Source organism: Maylandia zebra, linkage group LG3 (assembly GCF_041146795.1).
Source record: "Maylandia zebra isolate NMK-2024a linkage group LG3, Mzebra_GT3a, whole genome shotgun sequence".
Classification (NCBI taxonomy): domain Eukaryota; kingdom Metazoa; phylum Chordata; class Actinopteri; order Cichliformes; family Cichlidae; genus Maylandia; species Maylandia zebra.
This window is the reverse complement of record NC_135169.1, coordinates 28,896,452-28,913,514: the sequence shown is the minus strand read 5'-3', so window position 1 is coordinate 28,913,514 and position 17,063 is coordinate 28,896,452. Positions and strand designations below refer to the sequence as shown.

At 36.0% G+C, this 17,063-nt stretch overlaps 1 protein-coding gene across 1 annotated transcript; it reads left to right on the top strand.

Annotated features, from left to right (window-relative positions):
* The first annotated feature begins 6,097 nt into the window (after positions 1–6,097).
* On the top strand, positions 6,098–16,826 carry LOC143416453 (uncharacterized). The gene is made up of 4 exons (XM_076881645.1): positions 6,098–6,161; positions 6,628–9,263; positions 12,535–15,171; positions 15,704–16,826. The coding sequence occupies exons 2-4, from the start codon at positions 6,650–6,652 to the stop codon at positions 15,778–15,780; spliced, it is 5,328 nt and encodes a 1,775-aa protein (XP_076737760.1). The 5' UTR covers positions 6,098–6,161; positions 6,628–6,649; the 3' UTR covers positions 15,781–16,826.
* Positions 16,827–17,063: the final 237 nt, after the last annotated feature.

The following is a 17,063-nucleotide window of genomic DNA, read 5'->3' as shown; positions in this document are numbered from 1 at the left end:
TTTTCCTTTGTAGCCACCGGCACATAGTATTTTAACATATCAGTCACAAATGATGTCAGATTTGGATTTCCATGTACCAAGTGCATATCAACTTACTAAATGCTGCAAAAGTTTTAACCTACTAAAATACTTGTCTATTTATGGAAAATTCACAATTATATATGAGTGAGCTCAGAAAAGAGGTGGACATTGTGAAAGTTTTCAGCATGAAATGCTAACAGTCAATTAAAATTCATTCAAGAAACTTTTTCCCTTTAGGACTTATTTTTTTTGTCTCTCTCTCTTTTATTTTAATAGGTTGTAAATATGTATTTTGAATATATATATCACTGTGTTGGGATTTAAATTGATTAATTTATTCAATGCCTATATATTGTTGTTGTTTTTACATATCCTGATTTTGTTTTACTAACTGGAAACAAACCAAGGGGATGAACACATTGTGCTTAGTTAAGGAGATCACGCATCAACGTTTTTTTCTAATTCGTGTTATTCTCTTCATTTATGTTTTGCTGTTACAGCTTTGGGTGAAGTTTTTATATATTAAAAAGTGATATTCATTTAATTGTATTTACTGATATGTAACATTATGTTTTACTGTGTTGTAATTGATCAGGTGTGTTGTGGTCACTGCTTGTAAAATAATTGGATTCAGAGAGTTTCCAAATCATGACAAAAGACAAAGGTCACAGTATCACATTCTGCCATTTTGTTCACGTGAGGTATGTTGTCACTTCGAAGTTGCAACACGAGCAGGACATATAAAAGGTGCGGACATATGTAAATGTAGGTGTATATACAAATTTTACAAATGTAGACCCGAGTTTTGTGAGTTATCCTCTCATGAGGGAAGTAGAATGAAGCTAATTAGCCCAGCAACTTACCTAGATCTACTATTTGGTTTAACCAATCAAATTGTTCTTTGTGATATTATTTAATTCTACTCACAAAAAGCAAATAAACAAAAAAAAACTTGGTGTGAAAAACAGCTGGAAACTGTCATCAGAACAAACAGCAGCTACTGTAGTTTTTTATGCAATTGGCTCGATCAGAATTCCTGTTTCTGCCATAGCCAATGAAAATTGACTACATTTAACAGCTCTGTGTAACAACCTGGTGACATATGATTGGCTGCAAGGGAATTTTAAGCAAAGATTTCTATAAATATAATGAGTCAAAAGATATATAACATCATGATGAGGTGATAATGTATGTTACATTCATATTTTATACAACGTAGTTTTTCATTTATATCAAATAATGGTCTGTTAACCTATTTAATGTTCACCATGTGAGGCTCCTGAGTTTTATTTCCTTTTTTATGTTTAAAGTCAAGTTTTAATGAAGGGTTAAAGGTGCTTTTGTGGGGTGATAGATGGAGAAGGTGCACAGTAGTTAGTGTAAGTAGTGAGGAGTAGCTTGGTGGTTTGTAGCTGTTTAAGATAAGATGCAGAAGTGTGAGCACATCTAAATATGTAGGTTCATATTTGATGAAGCATCTCGGGGGGAGGGTGTGCAACTCATGTCCACATCTAGTTCTATCAGATCACTCTGAATGTGGCACGTGTTGCACAAGAATGCTGTACAGAGGTGAGTTGCTGTTAATGACAATGAGGCTGTTGTTACTGTAGGAATGCTGAATGTACGGTGAGTGATGTAATGAAGTTGTGCAGCAATGTTTTCTTTGTTGTTGTTTTCCATTGTACCTTTGAACTGTCACTAGAAGAATGAGTTGCATTAAGTTTGGCTTTCCTGAAAACTGTGCTTAAGTTTTGTTTTTTGTTTTTAACCTCGTGTGCTGCATTTCTCTAGAGCTGCACAACAAAAACATGTTTTTGCTTTTGTTGAGACAAATAAAGTTTACATTTCATGCATAAAAATGTTCCCATCTTAGGTAAAAGTGCCAACTTGATTCAGTTGCAAACTGCTGGAGTGAATGAACTTGAAATTGTGACGTGACTTTGAGCAATTTTCCATGATGTTCATCCTGAACAATCATTATCTCTAGGCATGTGTGTTTTGTAGTAGCAGACAATGGAGGTTAAGCACTGAAGTAATGGAGTCCTTTCCTGCTCCACTGTGGGTAAAGGTCTAACTTACAGCTAAGAAAGCTTCCTACGGTTTTAGTTTGGCTTTTGTAGGCTTCTAACAGTTCAAGCTGACATGAAAGGTTTTGGCATTTTTTATTTTTATTTTTTACAAATTATATCAGTAGTGTCATACCTTTAACTTATTATTAACCTCCATAATAAATATTCATTTCTCCAGGTATCTAGTTTGGATCCATTACCACAGGAAGAAAATGTAAACATTTAAATTGATGTGTTTCTCAGTTAATTGTTGGGCTCTGTGAGTTGCCTGTGTGTTACTGCCTTTTGAGTCAGTCGGTCTGTCAGTGGGATGTTTTGTCTCATATTCTGCATTTATCTAATTTTTGTAAAGTGCATAGTTCTTACTTGATGTTACAAGTGGCAGGTGTGGCTGTTTCATAGTTGATCTAATTCATTACATTTGTCAAGAACTGTTGCTCTTTAATAGATACGATTAAGAGTTCTGCCTGTTATGTGAGACATTGAAGTGATCTAGTGTGACACTGACCTTAAGAGTGCAGTGAGGAGCATCATTATAACCATTAAATATTTCAGCTCACATAAGTAACCCTGTTGGATCCTATGGGCTCAATGCTGTTAGACACTTTTGCTAAGGATTTCCTCTCATGGGGCAAGGAGTACTTCAGGATTCATGATTTATTTTGCAATGACTGCAGCAAAACATCATGAGGTATTCAAACACATATAAAGGTGTGGCTTTTTGTCATGATTTAAATGAGACTGAACTGAAATTATGCCATTTTGTCATTGTGCTAAAATGAATATACTATTATATATTAAAATATATTTGCTAACCAACTCTGTGTTGCCCGGACGTCTCCTTCAAAGACAACTAAGAAGTTATAAAATCTGAAGATGGAGAGGTGAAAATGTCACTGGACTAGTACCAAATGCTTTATTTGTCTTCATGCTGAGTGCAAATAATCCTCAGCAACTTGTAATTTCTGTTACCACAATCCAATTTTAGGATGAATACATGTCCATCCTAGAGATTTTTAATGATAAAACCTGTAGACTTTTGTCTGTAAATATTGACTGTTGAGACAGTCAGCAGCAGTGTTAGTGTTACGGCTGGGCACCCGGTGTGTTTGAAGAGCAGACCCAACCCCAGATGCAAAACTGAAGTGTAACGAAAAGCGAGCTGTTTATGCAGGATAATAGCAAAAAACAAAACAAAGGCAAAGACTAAATGATAACCTAAACTGGGAATAACTAGAACAAAACATGGAAACTATGACATGAACATGAACCTGAACATTATGAAACTATAACATGAGCACAACATGAGCATATCTAAACCTGAGACTCTAAGTGACATGAGAATCCTTGGACATGAAGCAAGATAGACAGATAACCTGACACTGAACCAAGGAAGACAGAGAACTTGAATACACACAAGGATAATGAGAGAAGTGGAAACAACTGGGGAAACACAGCTGACACAAATGAATCACAGGAGAAATACAACTAAACACACTGAACATGGCAACACAAGACTTTCAAAAAAAAAAACAGGAAACATGGTGAGACGTAGGCATAACAGCACTAATTTGACTATAGGATTTGGAACACACAGACATGAAATACACGACAGACTGGGGAAACAGAAAGGAATACAAGGAGAGGAACATGGCTACAGCTAAGGGCTGCAAGACACAGACATAACTAAAAGTTATACATAGAGGACAAGACAGAAATGACACATAAACCAGAGAGCATGAATGACAATGTTAACTAGACTAAACCTACTAATAATAACACTAGAACTGAACATTATCCACAATACATCATAAGAAATCAAAAATGCAAAATAACTCAATAGGCTGAGTCTCAGGCGCTGACAGGTAGGTTTCATTATGAGAATGAAGGAGAGCTTAAATACCTTACAGTAACTATGCTAATAGCACTTTCTTCTTTCACATGGTATTTGGCCTGTTGCCAGTGAGTTCATATAGGGGGTGAATGTCCAACCTTTCCAGTAAAACAATACTGCTGGATCAAAATAAGAAAAAACTGACCCAAAATATTGTATACAAGGAGGGATATTAGAAGGGGTTTATGACCCGCACATGTCACGTGATTAAAAAAACTGTTAAAATTTATGGCATGCCATACAGCTGTAATAATTAATTAATAACTAATTAAAAACTAATTAGAGTTTTGGATTATAATTCAAACGATAAGTATTTAAGAACTAAATGGATATAAATGTAAGATTATTTTTGAGTTATGTAATATTTTGTTCAGAAATTGGATAAATCATTAATGTTTTTTAGAATTTATATGTGTGTGTGTGTTGTTAATATGTTATTTATAATTAAGTGAGAGTGTGATATACTTGTCGACTATACTTAATGGAAATCTCTATTTCATTTTACTTGTGTATGTTTAATATGAAAAAAATCACAATCAGAAAGAAGGTCTCACTTCTTCTTGTTCGACGTCGTCACCATTGTCATTGGCGTGAGTGAACATATTGCTGTCAGATTTCTTGATAACTTAGTTTTGAATTTCAAGGTGGATGATGTGGTGAGATTTAGATCCAGAGTTAGAGATGACAAATAAAAACGCTGATGAACTTTACACTAAAAATGAATAAATTCCTCGCATGTCCCTGTTTGTAAACTTCAAAATTACAAAAGTAAAGTTATTAAGTGCAATTTTTACAAGGAAGAAAACTTGCCGATGGAGACATCAGAGGAAGAAATGAAAAAGAAGGATTTGTGACTGAGCCACTCGAACAATAACCTAAATAACTGAAGTACTTGGCCATTTCTTGATATTACTCTCCTGCTTGGTCCAGTGGCTTCCAAAAAGGTAGCCTAAACCCATCTGCAGCAGTTATATTTAAATACATTTTGGAGACATTTTCAGCATTACGTTTTTTCTTGGAATAGTATTGTTTGGTTCTTCTGGTAACTAAACAATCCTAAAAACATCCTCCAGTATCTAAACAAAAACCTCTGTCAGTACCAGAAAACCCAGCAGGCAGGTTTACAGGTTAACAGTAAGAACTGAAAGTGAAGAAATGCAGTTATAGGTTTTGTTATGACAATGAAAGAAAGTCAATTAAATAAAAGTAGAAAAAACATGTTTTAATAACATGGAAAAATGAAACTTTACTTCACTGAGTATTTTTTTTCTTTTTCTTTCTTTTTTTTTTACAGTTACAGTGTTACAAATATTAACATTTCCATGGCCTCTTGTCAGTAACATTTCTCTTCAAATGAATTCACTTCAACCTTTTACGGGTTAATCGCCAACCTTGTCAGTACACAAGATTTATTGTAACTGATAAAACCAGACAGACAGGCCTACAGAGACAGTCAGAATCAGTGTTGAAGAAATGCAGTGATAGGTTTCATTATGAGAGAGAACAAAAATATTAAATTCCTTACAGCAAACATGTTAATAGAACTTTTTTTTTCAATTTAGTCGTAGTTTCAAATGAATTTACTAGTTGACCTTCATTTTTTACACTGTACTTACTGTGTTACAAAGTTATGGGTAAAGAATGTAACTGGCCTGTTGCCAGTAAAATTTCTGTTCATATGAACTCACCCCACCCTTTACCAGAAATGTCCAACCTTTGCAGTAAAAAGAGACTGCTGCAAGAAAGTGAGAAAACAATAGCCTAAGTCAATGTAGACATTCGTCCTCATGAAGTTCGAGGGACATCAAGTATACAATATTATACTCTTAACATAGTCCCTAATTTTTCTTTATTAGCTTCATTCTTAATTTTCTTCCATCTAAATATCTTAAATATACCCCATTCCCATTTACCTTTTTATGTGACCATATATATTACCTAAAATGATTCCTTCTAATATTTTGATCATAGCATACTACTCACTTTGATTTTCACATTCTACGGGTCTTTTGGTGGGTGTATACATATACCCACAAACGTTTCCTGGGTGTGGCATGTGGCTGTATACTATATATAGCAGCTACCTGGTACCCAGGTTATGGAACATAGTTACCAGTCACAGATCAGCAGAACATTTGAGAGGAGCTCAGCTACATTTGCAACAACTGAAAGACAAGGCAAGAAAAATCTGTATGAATTTTCATCTGCAACAATGTTAAACTTTTTATGAATGTGATGCTGTAAATGTATATCTTGACATAAAGAGTGCTGCAGATAGTACGGTCACTCTGTAGTTGCACATGGAATAATTCCAGGGTTTAGGAGATTCCTAAAGATTTTATAAATACAACAATGCATTGAGATATTGCCATATGATTAGCTGACAAGATGTTCATTTTAACAAGCAGTTGAACAGGTGTACCTGAAAATCCAGTCAGTGAGTGAATGTTTTGTGTATGAAGGTAAATTTAGGGGTTGATATTGTGGCTTCATATACAAGTGCTTCACATTTCATAGGGTCAATGTGCAACCCCAGCATACAAAACTCTTATTAATGTTGTGTCTGCTACTATCTAGACTACTCCTTTAGGATCAAATAACAGTTCAAACTAAATTACTTTCATTTTCTAAAACTTATTACAGCACAGGACAGCTAAAGCTAAAGATGGCAAACGGACCAGCCCTGTCCACTGCTAAAGGTGGGGAAGTATATGTACGGAGTGAATTCAGAGATTCCTGCACAATGTTGCATGTTCTCCATGCAAATCAGTTTGAAGGAGAAATTTTTGATCCAGCATTCACTGGGAAGACAGAAGAGAATTTTTACAGAGGGGCCCCACCTCAGTGGTTAAACTTCTACATCAGTGAACAGGCAGAGTCCCTTGGGACTGCTTTTATCAAAAGAGATGGATATGAGAAACTCAGGGAACAAATTCGGAAAAAGAGAACATTTCCAGGGATATCAGCTGTAAAACTGACACACCAACCAGGATGTGGGGGAACTACAATGGCCATGCAGGTGATGTGGGATTTGAGAAAAAGCTTCAGGTGTGCTGTTTTAACTGGCTCCACCTCAGACATGGCAAAAGTTGCAAAAGAGGTTGTCCAACTTTTCACAGCAGGCAGTCGAAACAACCAGAACACTGTGCTGTTGTTAGTGAATGAAAAGAAAATCCTGGAAGATCTTGAAATCAACATTATGATGACAGTTGCTGAGCAGAAGATAGTTACTCGTATGCCTGTAGTCATTTTCCTCAGCTGTGTGAGAAACAATGCACCTCAACAGAGTGACCACGTTGTCCTAAAGAACACACTCTCAGACAATGAGAAGGAAAAATTTGATAAGAAAAAGGAAGAGCTTCAAAAGAGGTACAAAGATAAATGTGAACAATTTCATGGCTTTAACATAATGCAAAGTAATTTCTCTCAGGACTACGTCAGGGAGGCATGTGCTGCATTAGAAAATTGCAAAAAAACAAATCAGTCACTGAAGCTTACTGCCTTCCTGTGTCTGCTGAACGCCTACGTACCAGGTTCATATCTCCTGGAGTCTCAGTGCCTGGACTTCCTCAGACATGAAGACTACGATGACCTTTCACTGGAGGATCAAATGCAGCCTTTCAGTCATCTCATCATCACATTCCAAGAAGATGGAAGAGCTGAGAAAAAGGTCCACATGGCTCACACTATGATAGCACAATATTGTACTGAACTGTTGGCAAAGGCAGGTGTGACCAGAAGTGACACAACAAGAAACTTCGTGAACAGTTTTTGCAGAGATCCGATTCCTCTGTGGTTGCTTGGTTTTGTCAAAGAGATGTTAACCAAAAGAGAAATGAAACAAGAAGTGGACCAAGTCAACAGCACAGACATCAAACAGAAAAAGTTTTCTAGACTGATTCTAGACATTGAAATGATGGAGGGGAAAGAGCAGTGTGCAACAGTTTTAGAAGTGGCCTCAAATACATTTGGTCAAAATCCAAATTTTCCACAAGCTCTTGCTCGTTTTTATTATATAGAACTAAAAGACTACAATCAGGCAGAAATGTGGGCACAGAGAGCAATAGAAAGAGATCCTCAAAATTCATTTGTTGCTGACACACTTGGCCAAGTCCATAAAAACCACCTAATGAACAATGAGGTTTCTGAACCAAGAGACATTTTGAGACTGGCCAAAAAAGCCATTAAAGCTTTTGAAGATGAAGAAAAACTTGCTGAAGATGAAGATGGACCAGACATGAAAGAACATGGCAATATAAAAGTTTCACCTTTTTATAACTTCAGAGGGCAGTTGGGTTACCTGCAGGTCTGCAAAACTCTGCATAAGAAACTTGTCAGTCAAAATGAAACCTGGGAAAAAGTTCTCACCAAAAAAGTATCGATGGGCTCTGTCCTCGAATTACTTGGAGACAACAAACTCCAAAGATTCAATGATCTCATATTAAGCCTGCAAGATGACATTGAGAGAAAATGCATGTTTTTGGAAAAATTTCAGACTTACTCAAAGCCTAAAATGGAGAAAGATGATCCTGAATATATATCTGAAGACACCTCAGAGTGCTACCAGAAGTATGTTGGAGACACAACTGCAAAACAACTCATCCAGATGTTTCAGGACAGAAACCTAGATGACCAGTCTGTGGAAGTGCTGTCATTTCTTGTCAAACAATACACTCAATCAGAGCTCGAAGACATATCTACAAAGTGTAGAGAAATGTGTCCAAGTGCAGATTCAGAAGCAGCTCTTGTCAACAACATCCTCACACTATTTATAGGGAAAATGCCATCGAGCAAGAAAGACCCACCTGAGCTGCACATGTTCTCCCTCCTCTGGTACTGGGCTGGAAATCAAGGCCAATGTGATTATGACCTCAGTGAGTTAACTCAGCAAATGTACAAGTCTTATGAAAATACATATAAGAAGTACTTTCGAAACAGATACCTCCTTCCTGTGTTTTTCATTGGGAAAGGTGAAGGTGTGAAGAGAATTGTTCACAGAAATGTTATTGAGAAACATCTGAAAGTGATTGAAGCAGATTGGAGCAATAACTGGAAGAAAGAAGAAATCTTCAGAAATCCTGCTGTTCAAGAGCTCCTTCTCAGACTTGATGGAGAAGTAAGAAACGACAAAGTGTATACAAGAGTTGGTGGCAAAGAGATTGAGATCGATGCCAATGTGAGAAACAAAATTTGGAAACCACGCTCAGTTACCTTTTACCTTGGATTCACCATCAGAGGTCCTGTGGCCTTTGACATTCAGAGCAAAACTGCAGACACAGGTAAGAAAGCATAACAGTTGAAACTACAGTGAACTGTAGCTGCTTGTTATTAGTTTATAGTTCTATAGTGATCGTGTTTGTATTATGGTCTTGAAGACATCATTTTTCAGGTTGAAAAATTATTTTCGAAACACATTTTGTAAAACTACCAGTTTAACCAACATCATGTATTTATTTGCAAAACAACCAGCAAGTCCAGGAAATTACTCTTCTTATGAATATTGGTACATATAAAATAAAAGTCCTGTCCCCTCGCCATTAGTGTTTTGTTGCTCTTAATAGCAATAATATATGTTTGGAAGGAAACATATACCAAACAGACAACTTTTTATATATCAGCAGAAAGACACCTTGGACATTAATGTAACAGCAAGTTCTAAATATTAACATGCAAATATGTTTACTAACACATTATATCTACTAAGATTTAGTAGATATAATCACTCTAACTCATCAGTTTAGGTTAAAAAAAAAACCCAACCTTAACTGCTGATCATCTTTCCTTACCAGACTCCCATTGTCACATCGCTTAGATTACAGAATTTGCTAATAGAGACATCAGAGGAAGACATGTGAGAAAAGGTTTAGTGACTGAGCCATTAAACAAACAGAATAACCTAAATAACTGAAGTAGTTGGCCATTTCTAGATATACTCTCCTGCTTTGTCCAGTGGCTTCCAAAAAGGTAGCCTAAAGACTTCTACAGCAGTATATAGTTATATTTAAATACATTTAAGAGACATTTTCAGTATTAAACTTTTACTTGTATTGATTGGTTCTTTAACTAAGCAATCCTAAAAATTCCCCTCAGTGTTCTTCTAGAGCCTCCATAAAAACCTCTGTCAGTACCAGAAAACCCAGCAGGTAGGTTTACAGGTTAACAGTAAGAACTTAAAGTGAAGAAATGCAGTTTTAGGTTTTTTATGAGAATAAAAGAAAACTCAAAGTGAAATAAATTAAATAAACAGTGAAAAAATTTTAATAACATGGAAAAATAAAACTTCAGTACGCAGAGTATTTTCTTTTTACAGCTTAACAAATGGCCATGGCCACTTGTCAGTAACATTTCTCTTCAAATGAACTCACCTCAACCTTTTACCAGAATTCTCCAACCTTGTCAGTACACAAGATTTATTGTCACCGATTAAACCAGACAGACAGGCCTACAGAGACAATCGGGTTCAATAGTGAAGAAATCCAGTGGTAGGTTTCATTATGAGAAACAACGGAAACAGTGACCATCTTAATAGAACTTTCTTTCATGTTAATAAAATTAATTTAGTAGTTTATCTACATTTTTTACACTGTAGTTACAGTGTTACTAAGTTATGGATTAATAATTTCCATGGACTGTTGGTTGCTCAGCAACTTTTAAAGTCCACTACAAGTGTTACCAATGTCAAGATGAATACATCACTTGTCTGTCCTGCAGATTTTTAATGATAAAACCAGACAGACAGGCCTGTAAAGTCAGTCAGCATCAATAGTGGTAGGTTTCATTCTGACAGTGAAAGAAAACTTTAAATACCTTACAGTAACTATGTTAATGGCACTGTCTTCTTTAACATAAAGAAAATTATTTTAGTATTTGGCCTGTTGCCAGTAACATTTCTATTCAAATGACCTCACCCCACCCTTTACCAGAAATGTAAAACCTTTCCAGTAAAACGATACTGCTGGATCAAAGTAAGAAAACAATAACATAAGTCACTGTGGACATTTTCCCCCATGAATTTCCATGACACTAAATATACAAATATATTAATCTAATAAATTCCCTGATCCTTCATTACTAAATTCTTCCTACTTTTCTTCCATCTAAATATCTTATACATGCCTCATTCCCATCTATCTTTTTTGTTTGACAGCAAATATGTCCTAACTTGATTCCTTCTAACATTTTGATCATAGCATACTACTCACTTTGATTTTCACATTCTACGGGTCTTTTGGTGGGTGTATACATATACTCACAAACCTTTCCTGGGTGTGGCATGTGGCTGTATACTATATATAGCAGCTTCCTGGTACCCAGGTTATGGAACATAGTTACCAGTCACAGATCAGCAGAACACTTCACCCACATTTGCAAGAACTGGAAGACAAAGTGAGAAAAGTCTTGATGGATCCACAAAGATGTTAACTTTGTTATGAATGTGATGCTGTAAATGTGTACTTTCACACAAAGCGTGTTACAAATAGTACGATCATTCTATAATTTGCTCTATGCAAAATTGCTTGCATATGTAATTATTACATGGTTTTGGAGGTTCCTAGAGATTTCAAAGTCCATAGGGATAATGCAGCATTATACATTCATTGGACAATTTGTTAGGTATACGTAGCTAGCTCCTGTTGCTGCAGAGTTGCTTTAATTCTTCACTCTTTAACAAGGTGCTGAAAACATAACTCAAAGATTTTGTCCGTATTGACATGATAGGATCAGCTTTTGATCTATTTTCTTTTGAAGTGGTCAGTGGTGTCTTATAACCTACCATGGGGTGTCAAAATGGTATGCAATGGCAATTTATCAGTCTGCTATCAGTTTTTGATTAAATTAAAGTTAGCAATTACATGGATTACATTTTTACTCTAGTTTGACTGAGGCTTTTAACTGTTGGTATAATTCATGACTGATCCATGGTTTCTTGGTGTTTATACCAAGTTCTGATCCTACCATCCAAACGTCGTGGTAAAAATTTAATCTAATCTCACCAGGTAACGTTTTTCCTATATTCTATTATCCAAATTTGGCCATGTGAATGGTAGCCTCAGTTTGCTTTTCTTAGCTGACAGACGTGAGACCCAGTGTGGTCATATGATGGTCTTAAATACTCAAACCAACTTGTCTGCCAACGACAAACCATGCAACCTTCAAAGTGATGTAAGTCACTTAATTCCCCGTTCCATTCCGTTGCTCAGTTTGTACTTCTTCACCATTTATAAATATAGCAATGCATTGAGATATTGCCATGGGATTGGCTGATTAGATGTTCACTTTAACAAGCAGTTGAACAGGTATGCCTAATAATCTGGTCAGCGTAAATTTAGGGGTTGGAATTGTAGGCTTCATGTAGTGTTTATCTCTATGACTACTTAATTCAAAGAAGCTTTTAACTAGTATTTATGAATCACATGTCATAGGGTGAATCTGAAATCCCAGCATACAAAACTCTTATTAAGGTTGTGTTTGCTACTGCCTAGACTACTCCTTTAGGATCAAATAACAGTTCAAACTAAATTACTTTTACTTTTTAACATTCATTCGCAGGACTATTAAAGCTGAGGATGGCAAACGGACCAGCCCTGTCCACTGCTAAAGGTGGGGAAGTATATGTACGGAGTGAATTCAGAGATTCCTGCACAATGTTGCATGTTCTCCATGCAAATCAGTTTGAAGGAGAAAATTTTGATCCAGCACTCACTGGGAAGACAGAAGAGAATTTTTACAGAGGGGCCCCACCTCAGTGGTTAAACTTCTACATCAGTGAACAGGCAGAGTCCCTTGGGACTGCTTTTATCAAAAGAGATGGACATGAGAAACTTAGGGAACAAATTCAGAAAAAGAGAACATTTCCAGGGATATCAACTGTAAAACTGACACACCAACCAGGATGTGGGGGAACTACAATGGCCATGCAGGTGATGTGGGATTTGAGAAAAAGCTTCAGGTGTGCTGTTTTAACTGGCTCCACCTCAGACATGGCAAAAGTTGCAAAAGAGGTTGTCCAACTTTTCACAGCAGGCAGTCGAAACAACCAGAACACTGTGCTGTTGTTAGTGAATGAAAAGAAAATCCTGGAAGATCTTGAAATCAACATTATGATGACAGTTGCTGAGCAGAAGATAGTTACTCGTATGCCTGTAGTCATTTTCCTCAGCTGTGTGAGAAACAATGCACCTCAACAGAGTGACCACGTTGTCCTAAAGAACACACTCTCAGACAATGAGAAGGAAAATTTTGATAAGAAAAAGGAAGAGCTTCAAAAGAGGTACAAAGATAAATGTGAACAATTTCATGGCTTTAACATAATGCAAAGTAATTTCTCTCAGGACTACGTCAGGGAGGCATGTGCTGCATTAGAAAACAGCAAAAAAACAAATAAACCTCGGAAGACGCAGCTTGCTGCCTTCCTGTGCCTGCTGAATGCCTACGTACCAGGTTCATATCTCCTGGAGTCTCAGTGCCTGGACTTCCTCGGACATGAAGACTACGATGACCTTTCACTGGAGGATCAAACGCAGCCTTTCAGTCATCTCATCATCACATTCCAAGAAGATGGAAGAGCTGAGAAAAAGGTCCACATGGCTCACACTATGATAGCACAATATTGTACTGAACTGTTGGCAAAGGCAGGTGTGACCAGAAGTGACACAACAAGAAACTTCTTGAACAGTTTTTGCAGAGATCCGATTCCTCTGTGGTTGCTTGGTTTTGTCAAAGAGATGTTAACCAAAAGAGAAATGAAACAAGAAGTGGACCAAGTCAACAGCACAGACATCAAACAGAAAAAGTTTTCTAGACTGATTCTAGACATTGAAATGATGGAGGGGAAAGAGCAGTGTGCAACAGTTTTAGAAGTGGCCTCAAATACATTTGGTCAAAATCCATTTTTTCCACAAGCTCTTGCTCGTTTTTATTATATAGAACTAAAAGACTACAATCAGGCAGAAATGTGGGCACAGAGAGCAATAGAAAGAGATCCTCAAAATTCATTTGTTGCTGACACACTTGGCCAAGTCCATAAAAACCACCTAATGAACAATGAGGTTTCTGAACCAAGAGACATTTTGAGACTGGCCAAAAAAGCCATTAAAGCTTTTGAAGATGAAGAAAAACTTGCTGAAGATGAAGATGGACCAGACATGAAAAAACATGGCAATATAAAAGTTTCACCTTTTTATAACTTCAGAGGGCAGTTTGGTTACCTGCAGGTCTGCAAAACTCTGCATAAGAAACTTGTCAGTCAAAATGAAACCTGGGAAAAAGTTCTCACCAAAAAAGTATCGATGGGCTCTGTCCTCGAATTACTTGGAGACAACAAACTCCAAAGATTCAATGATCTCATATTAAGCCTGCAAGATGACATTGAGAGAAAATGCATGTTTTTGGAAAAATTTCAGACTTACTCAAAGCCTAAAATGGAGAAAGATGATCCTGAATATATATCTAAAGACACCTCAGAGTGCTACCAGAAGTATGTTGACAACACAACTGCAAAACAACTCATCCAGATGTTTCAGGACAGAAACCTAGATGACCAGTCTGTGGAAGTGCTGTCATTTCTTGTCAAACAATACACTCAATCAGAGCTCGAAGACATATCTACAAAGTGTAGAGAAATGTGTCCAAGTGCAGATTCAGAAGCAGCTCTTGTCAACAACATCCTCACACTATTTATAGGGAAAATGCCATCGAGCAAGAAAGACCCACCTGAGCTGCACATGTTCTCCCTCCTCTGGTACTGGGCTGGAAATCAAGGCCAATGTGATTATGACCTCAGTGAGTTAACTCAGCAAATGTACAAGTCTTATGAAAATACATATAAGAAGTACTTTCGAAACAGATACCTCCTTCCTGTGTTTTTCATTGGGAAAGGTGAAGGTGTGAAGAGAATTGTTCACAGAAATGTTATTGAGAAACATCTGAAAGTGATTGAAGCAGATTGGAGCGATAACTGGAAGAAAGAAGAAATCTTCAGAAATCCTGCTGTTCAAGAGCTCCTTCTCAGACTTGATGGAGAAGTAAGAAACTACAAAGTGTATACAAGAGTTGGTGGCAAAGAGATTAAGATCGATGCCAATGTGAGAAACAGCCTTTGGAAACCACGCTCAGTTGCCTTTTATCTTGGATTCACCATCAGAGGTCCTGTGGCCTTTGACATTCAGAGCAAAACTGCAGACACAGGTAAGAAAGCATAACAGTTGAAACTACAGTGAACTGTAGCTGCTTGTTATTAGTTTATAGTTCTATAGTGATCGTGTTTGTATTATGGTCTTGAAGACATCATTTTTCAGGTTGAAAAATTATTTTCGAAACACATTTTGTAAAACTACCAGTTTAACCAACATCATGTATTTATTTGCAAAACAACCAGCAAGTCCAGGAAATTACTCTTCTTATGAATATTGGTACATATAAAATAAAAGTCCTGTCCCCTCGCCATTAGTGTTTTGTTGCTCTTAATAGCAATAATATATGTTTGGAAGGAAACATATACCAAACAGACAACTTTTTATATATCAGCAGAAAGACACCTTGGACATTAATGTAACAGCAAGTTCTAAATATTAACATGCAAATATGTTTACTAACACATTATATCTACTAAGATTACAACATCAGCTTGTATACACCTTAGTTTCTGTTGTGGAATAAGATTTTTTTAACATCCATTATTGTGTTTTTCAACTTATTTTATTTTTACTGATTGCCTCAGATCACAGCGTCATGGATCTCAGTGGAACAGCCCTGACCAACGATGTGAAAGACACCAAAGATAATGAGGGACATTAAAGTTTGTGCTCAGTTACCCCATGGGAAGGTGATTCTGAGACTTTTCTTTGTGTTTATGTGTTTACATGTAGGGGCAAAAACGAAAGGAAAGGGCTCTGTAATGTTTAAAACCAATGCAAAAGAAGTATGTGTTATGGTCATTTTTCCTGCTGCCACAGTTTTAGTCATAAATATATTATTTCTGCTAACACCTTAGATTAAACAACAGACAAACAACAAAAAGTTGAGTTCCTAAAACTTTTTTGCCAAGTGTCTATTTAATACTTTGTTAGTGGATTTGTCACATCTATGTAAGCTTTTATGTAGTGAAGTTTAGAAACTTTGTGAAGAAACGTCTCAAATGATTTTTTACATTGTTGTTTAATTGTTTTAATTGGAAGTTTTAAAAACATGATATTACAGAATTGTTTTGTCATTTATAACATGACACGAGTGAAGCATAACCAATGAAAATGTTTGACATATTTTAGTTGCTGCTTGATATATTGTACTGTTTTGATTTTTTTTCTAAAACAGTAGATTTATGAGATATAAGTTTATTTGTTGTTTTATTTGTGCATTAAAATGCAGTTCCGTGTATGTGCTATTACCTTCATGGATTTATTATGGATTTATACAATTTTTAAAATAGAAAATAGGGTTTCTTTGTTCTTATTGTGTTGCATTGTGTTGTGAGGGGTTTTTTTTCACATTTTTAATCAGACCTTTGTAGTTTTATCTTTGTTTAAATTAAGATGAGTATTGCTGAATTTATCATTACTCAGTAGGTAATGTTTTGTTTCTGCAGCACAGAATCCATTTGGAAATTTGCATACTCAAATTTGATTATGTGAATCAATATTAAAGTTACATACATAGCCACCTTTGTATAATAATATTGTTTTGCATTAATTTCAAATGTGTTTACTGGCTGTTCGTGAAAATGAAACAATTACTTTTAAATGTTTTAAATGTACACTCGGTTTTGCATTTGATGGTTTTTGGGGGTATTTTAAAGGGTGTATCTATAGCTGTGGCATACCATTAAAACATTACATTACATCTTTATTGTTGTTGTTGATATTATTATTATTATTAGTAGTAGTAGTAGTAGTAGTATGGTCAACTTTTAGAGAATTGCCAACTATCTCTCAATTTATTTGTCAAAAAACTAAAAAAGAAAGACATAAATTCTGCATTAAATATCAGAAAAACCTAATTTGCTTGAATACTTTTGTCCATGGTGATCAATCAGTGAAACTATGCCATCTGACAGCATAATAAACATATAGTTGCACTTTGTC

Excerpts from the sequence above, each read along its gene's own strand:
- LOC143416453 (XM_076881645.1), top strand. The coding sequence starts at position 6,650 with ATGGCAAACGGACCAGCCCTGTCCACTGCTAAAGGTGGGGAAGTATAT. Across the intron at positions 9,264-12,534 it reads GAGCAAAACTGCAGACACAG|GACTATTAAAGCTGAGGATG; the intron begins GTAAGAAAGCAT and ends ATTCATTCGCAG. Across the intron at positions 15,172-15,703 it reads GAGCAAAACTGCAGACACAG|ATCACAGCGTCATGGATCTC; the intron begins GTAAGAAAGCAT and ends TGATTGCCTCAG.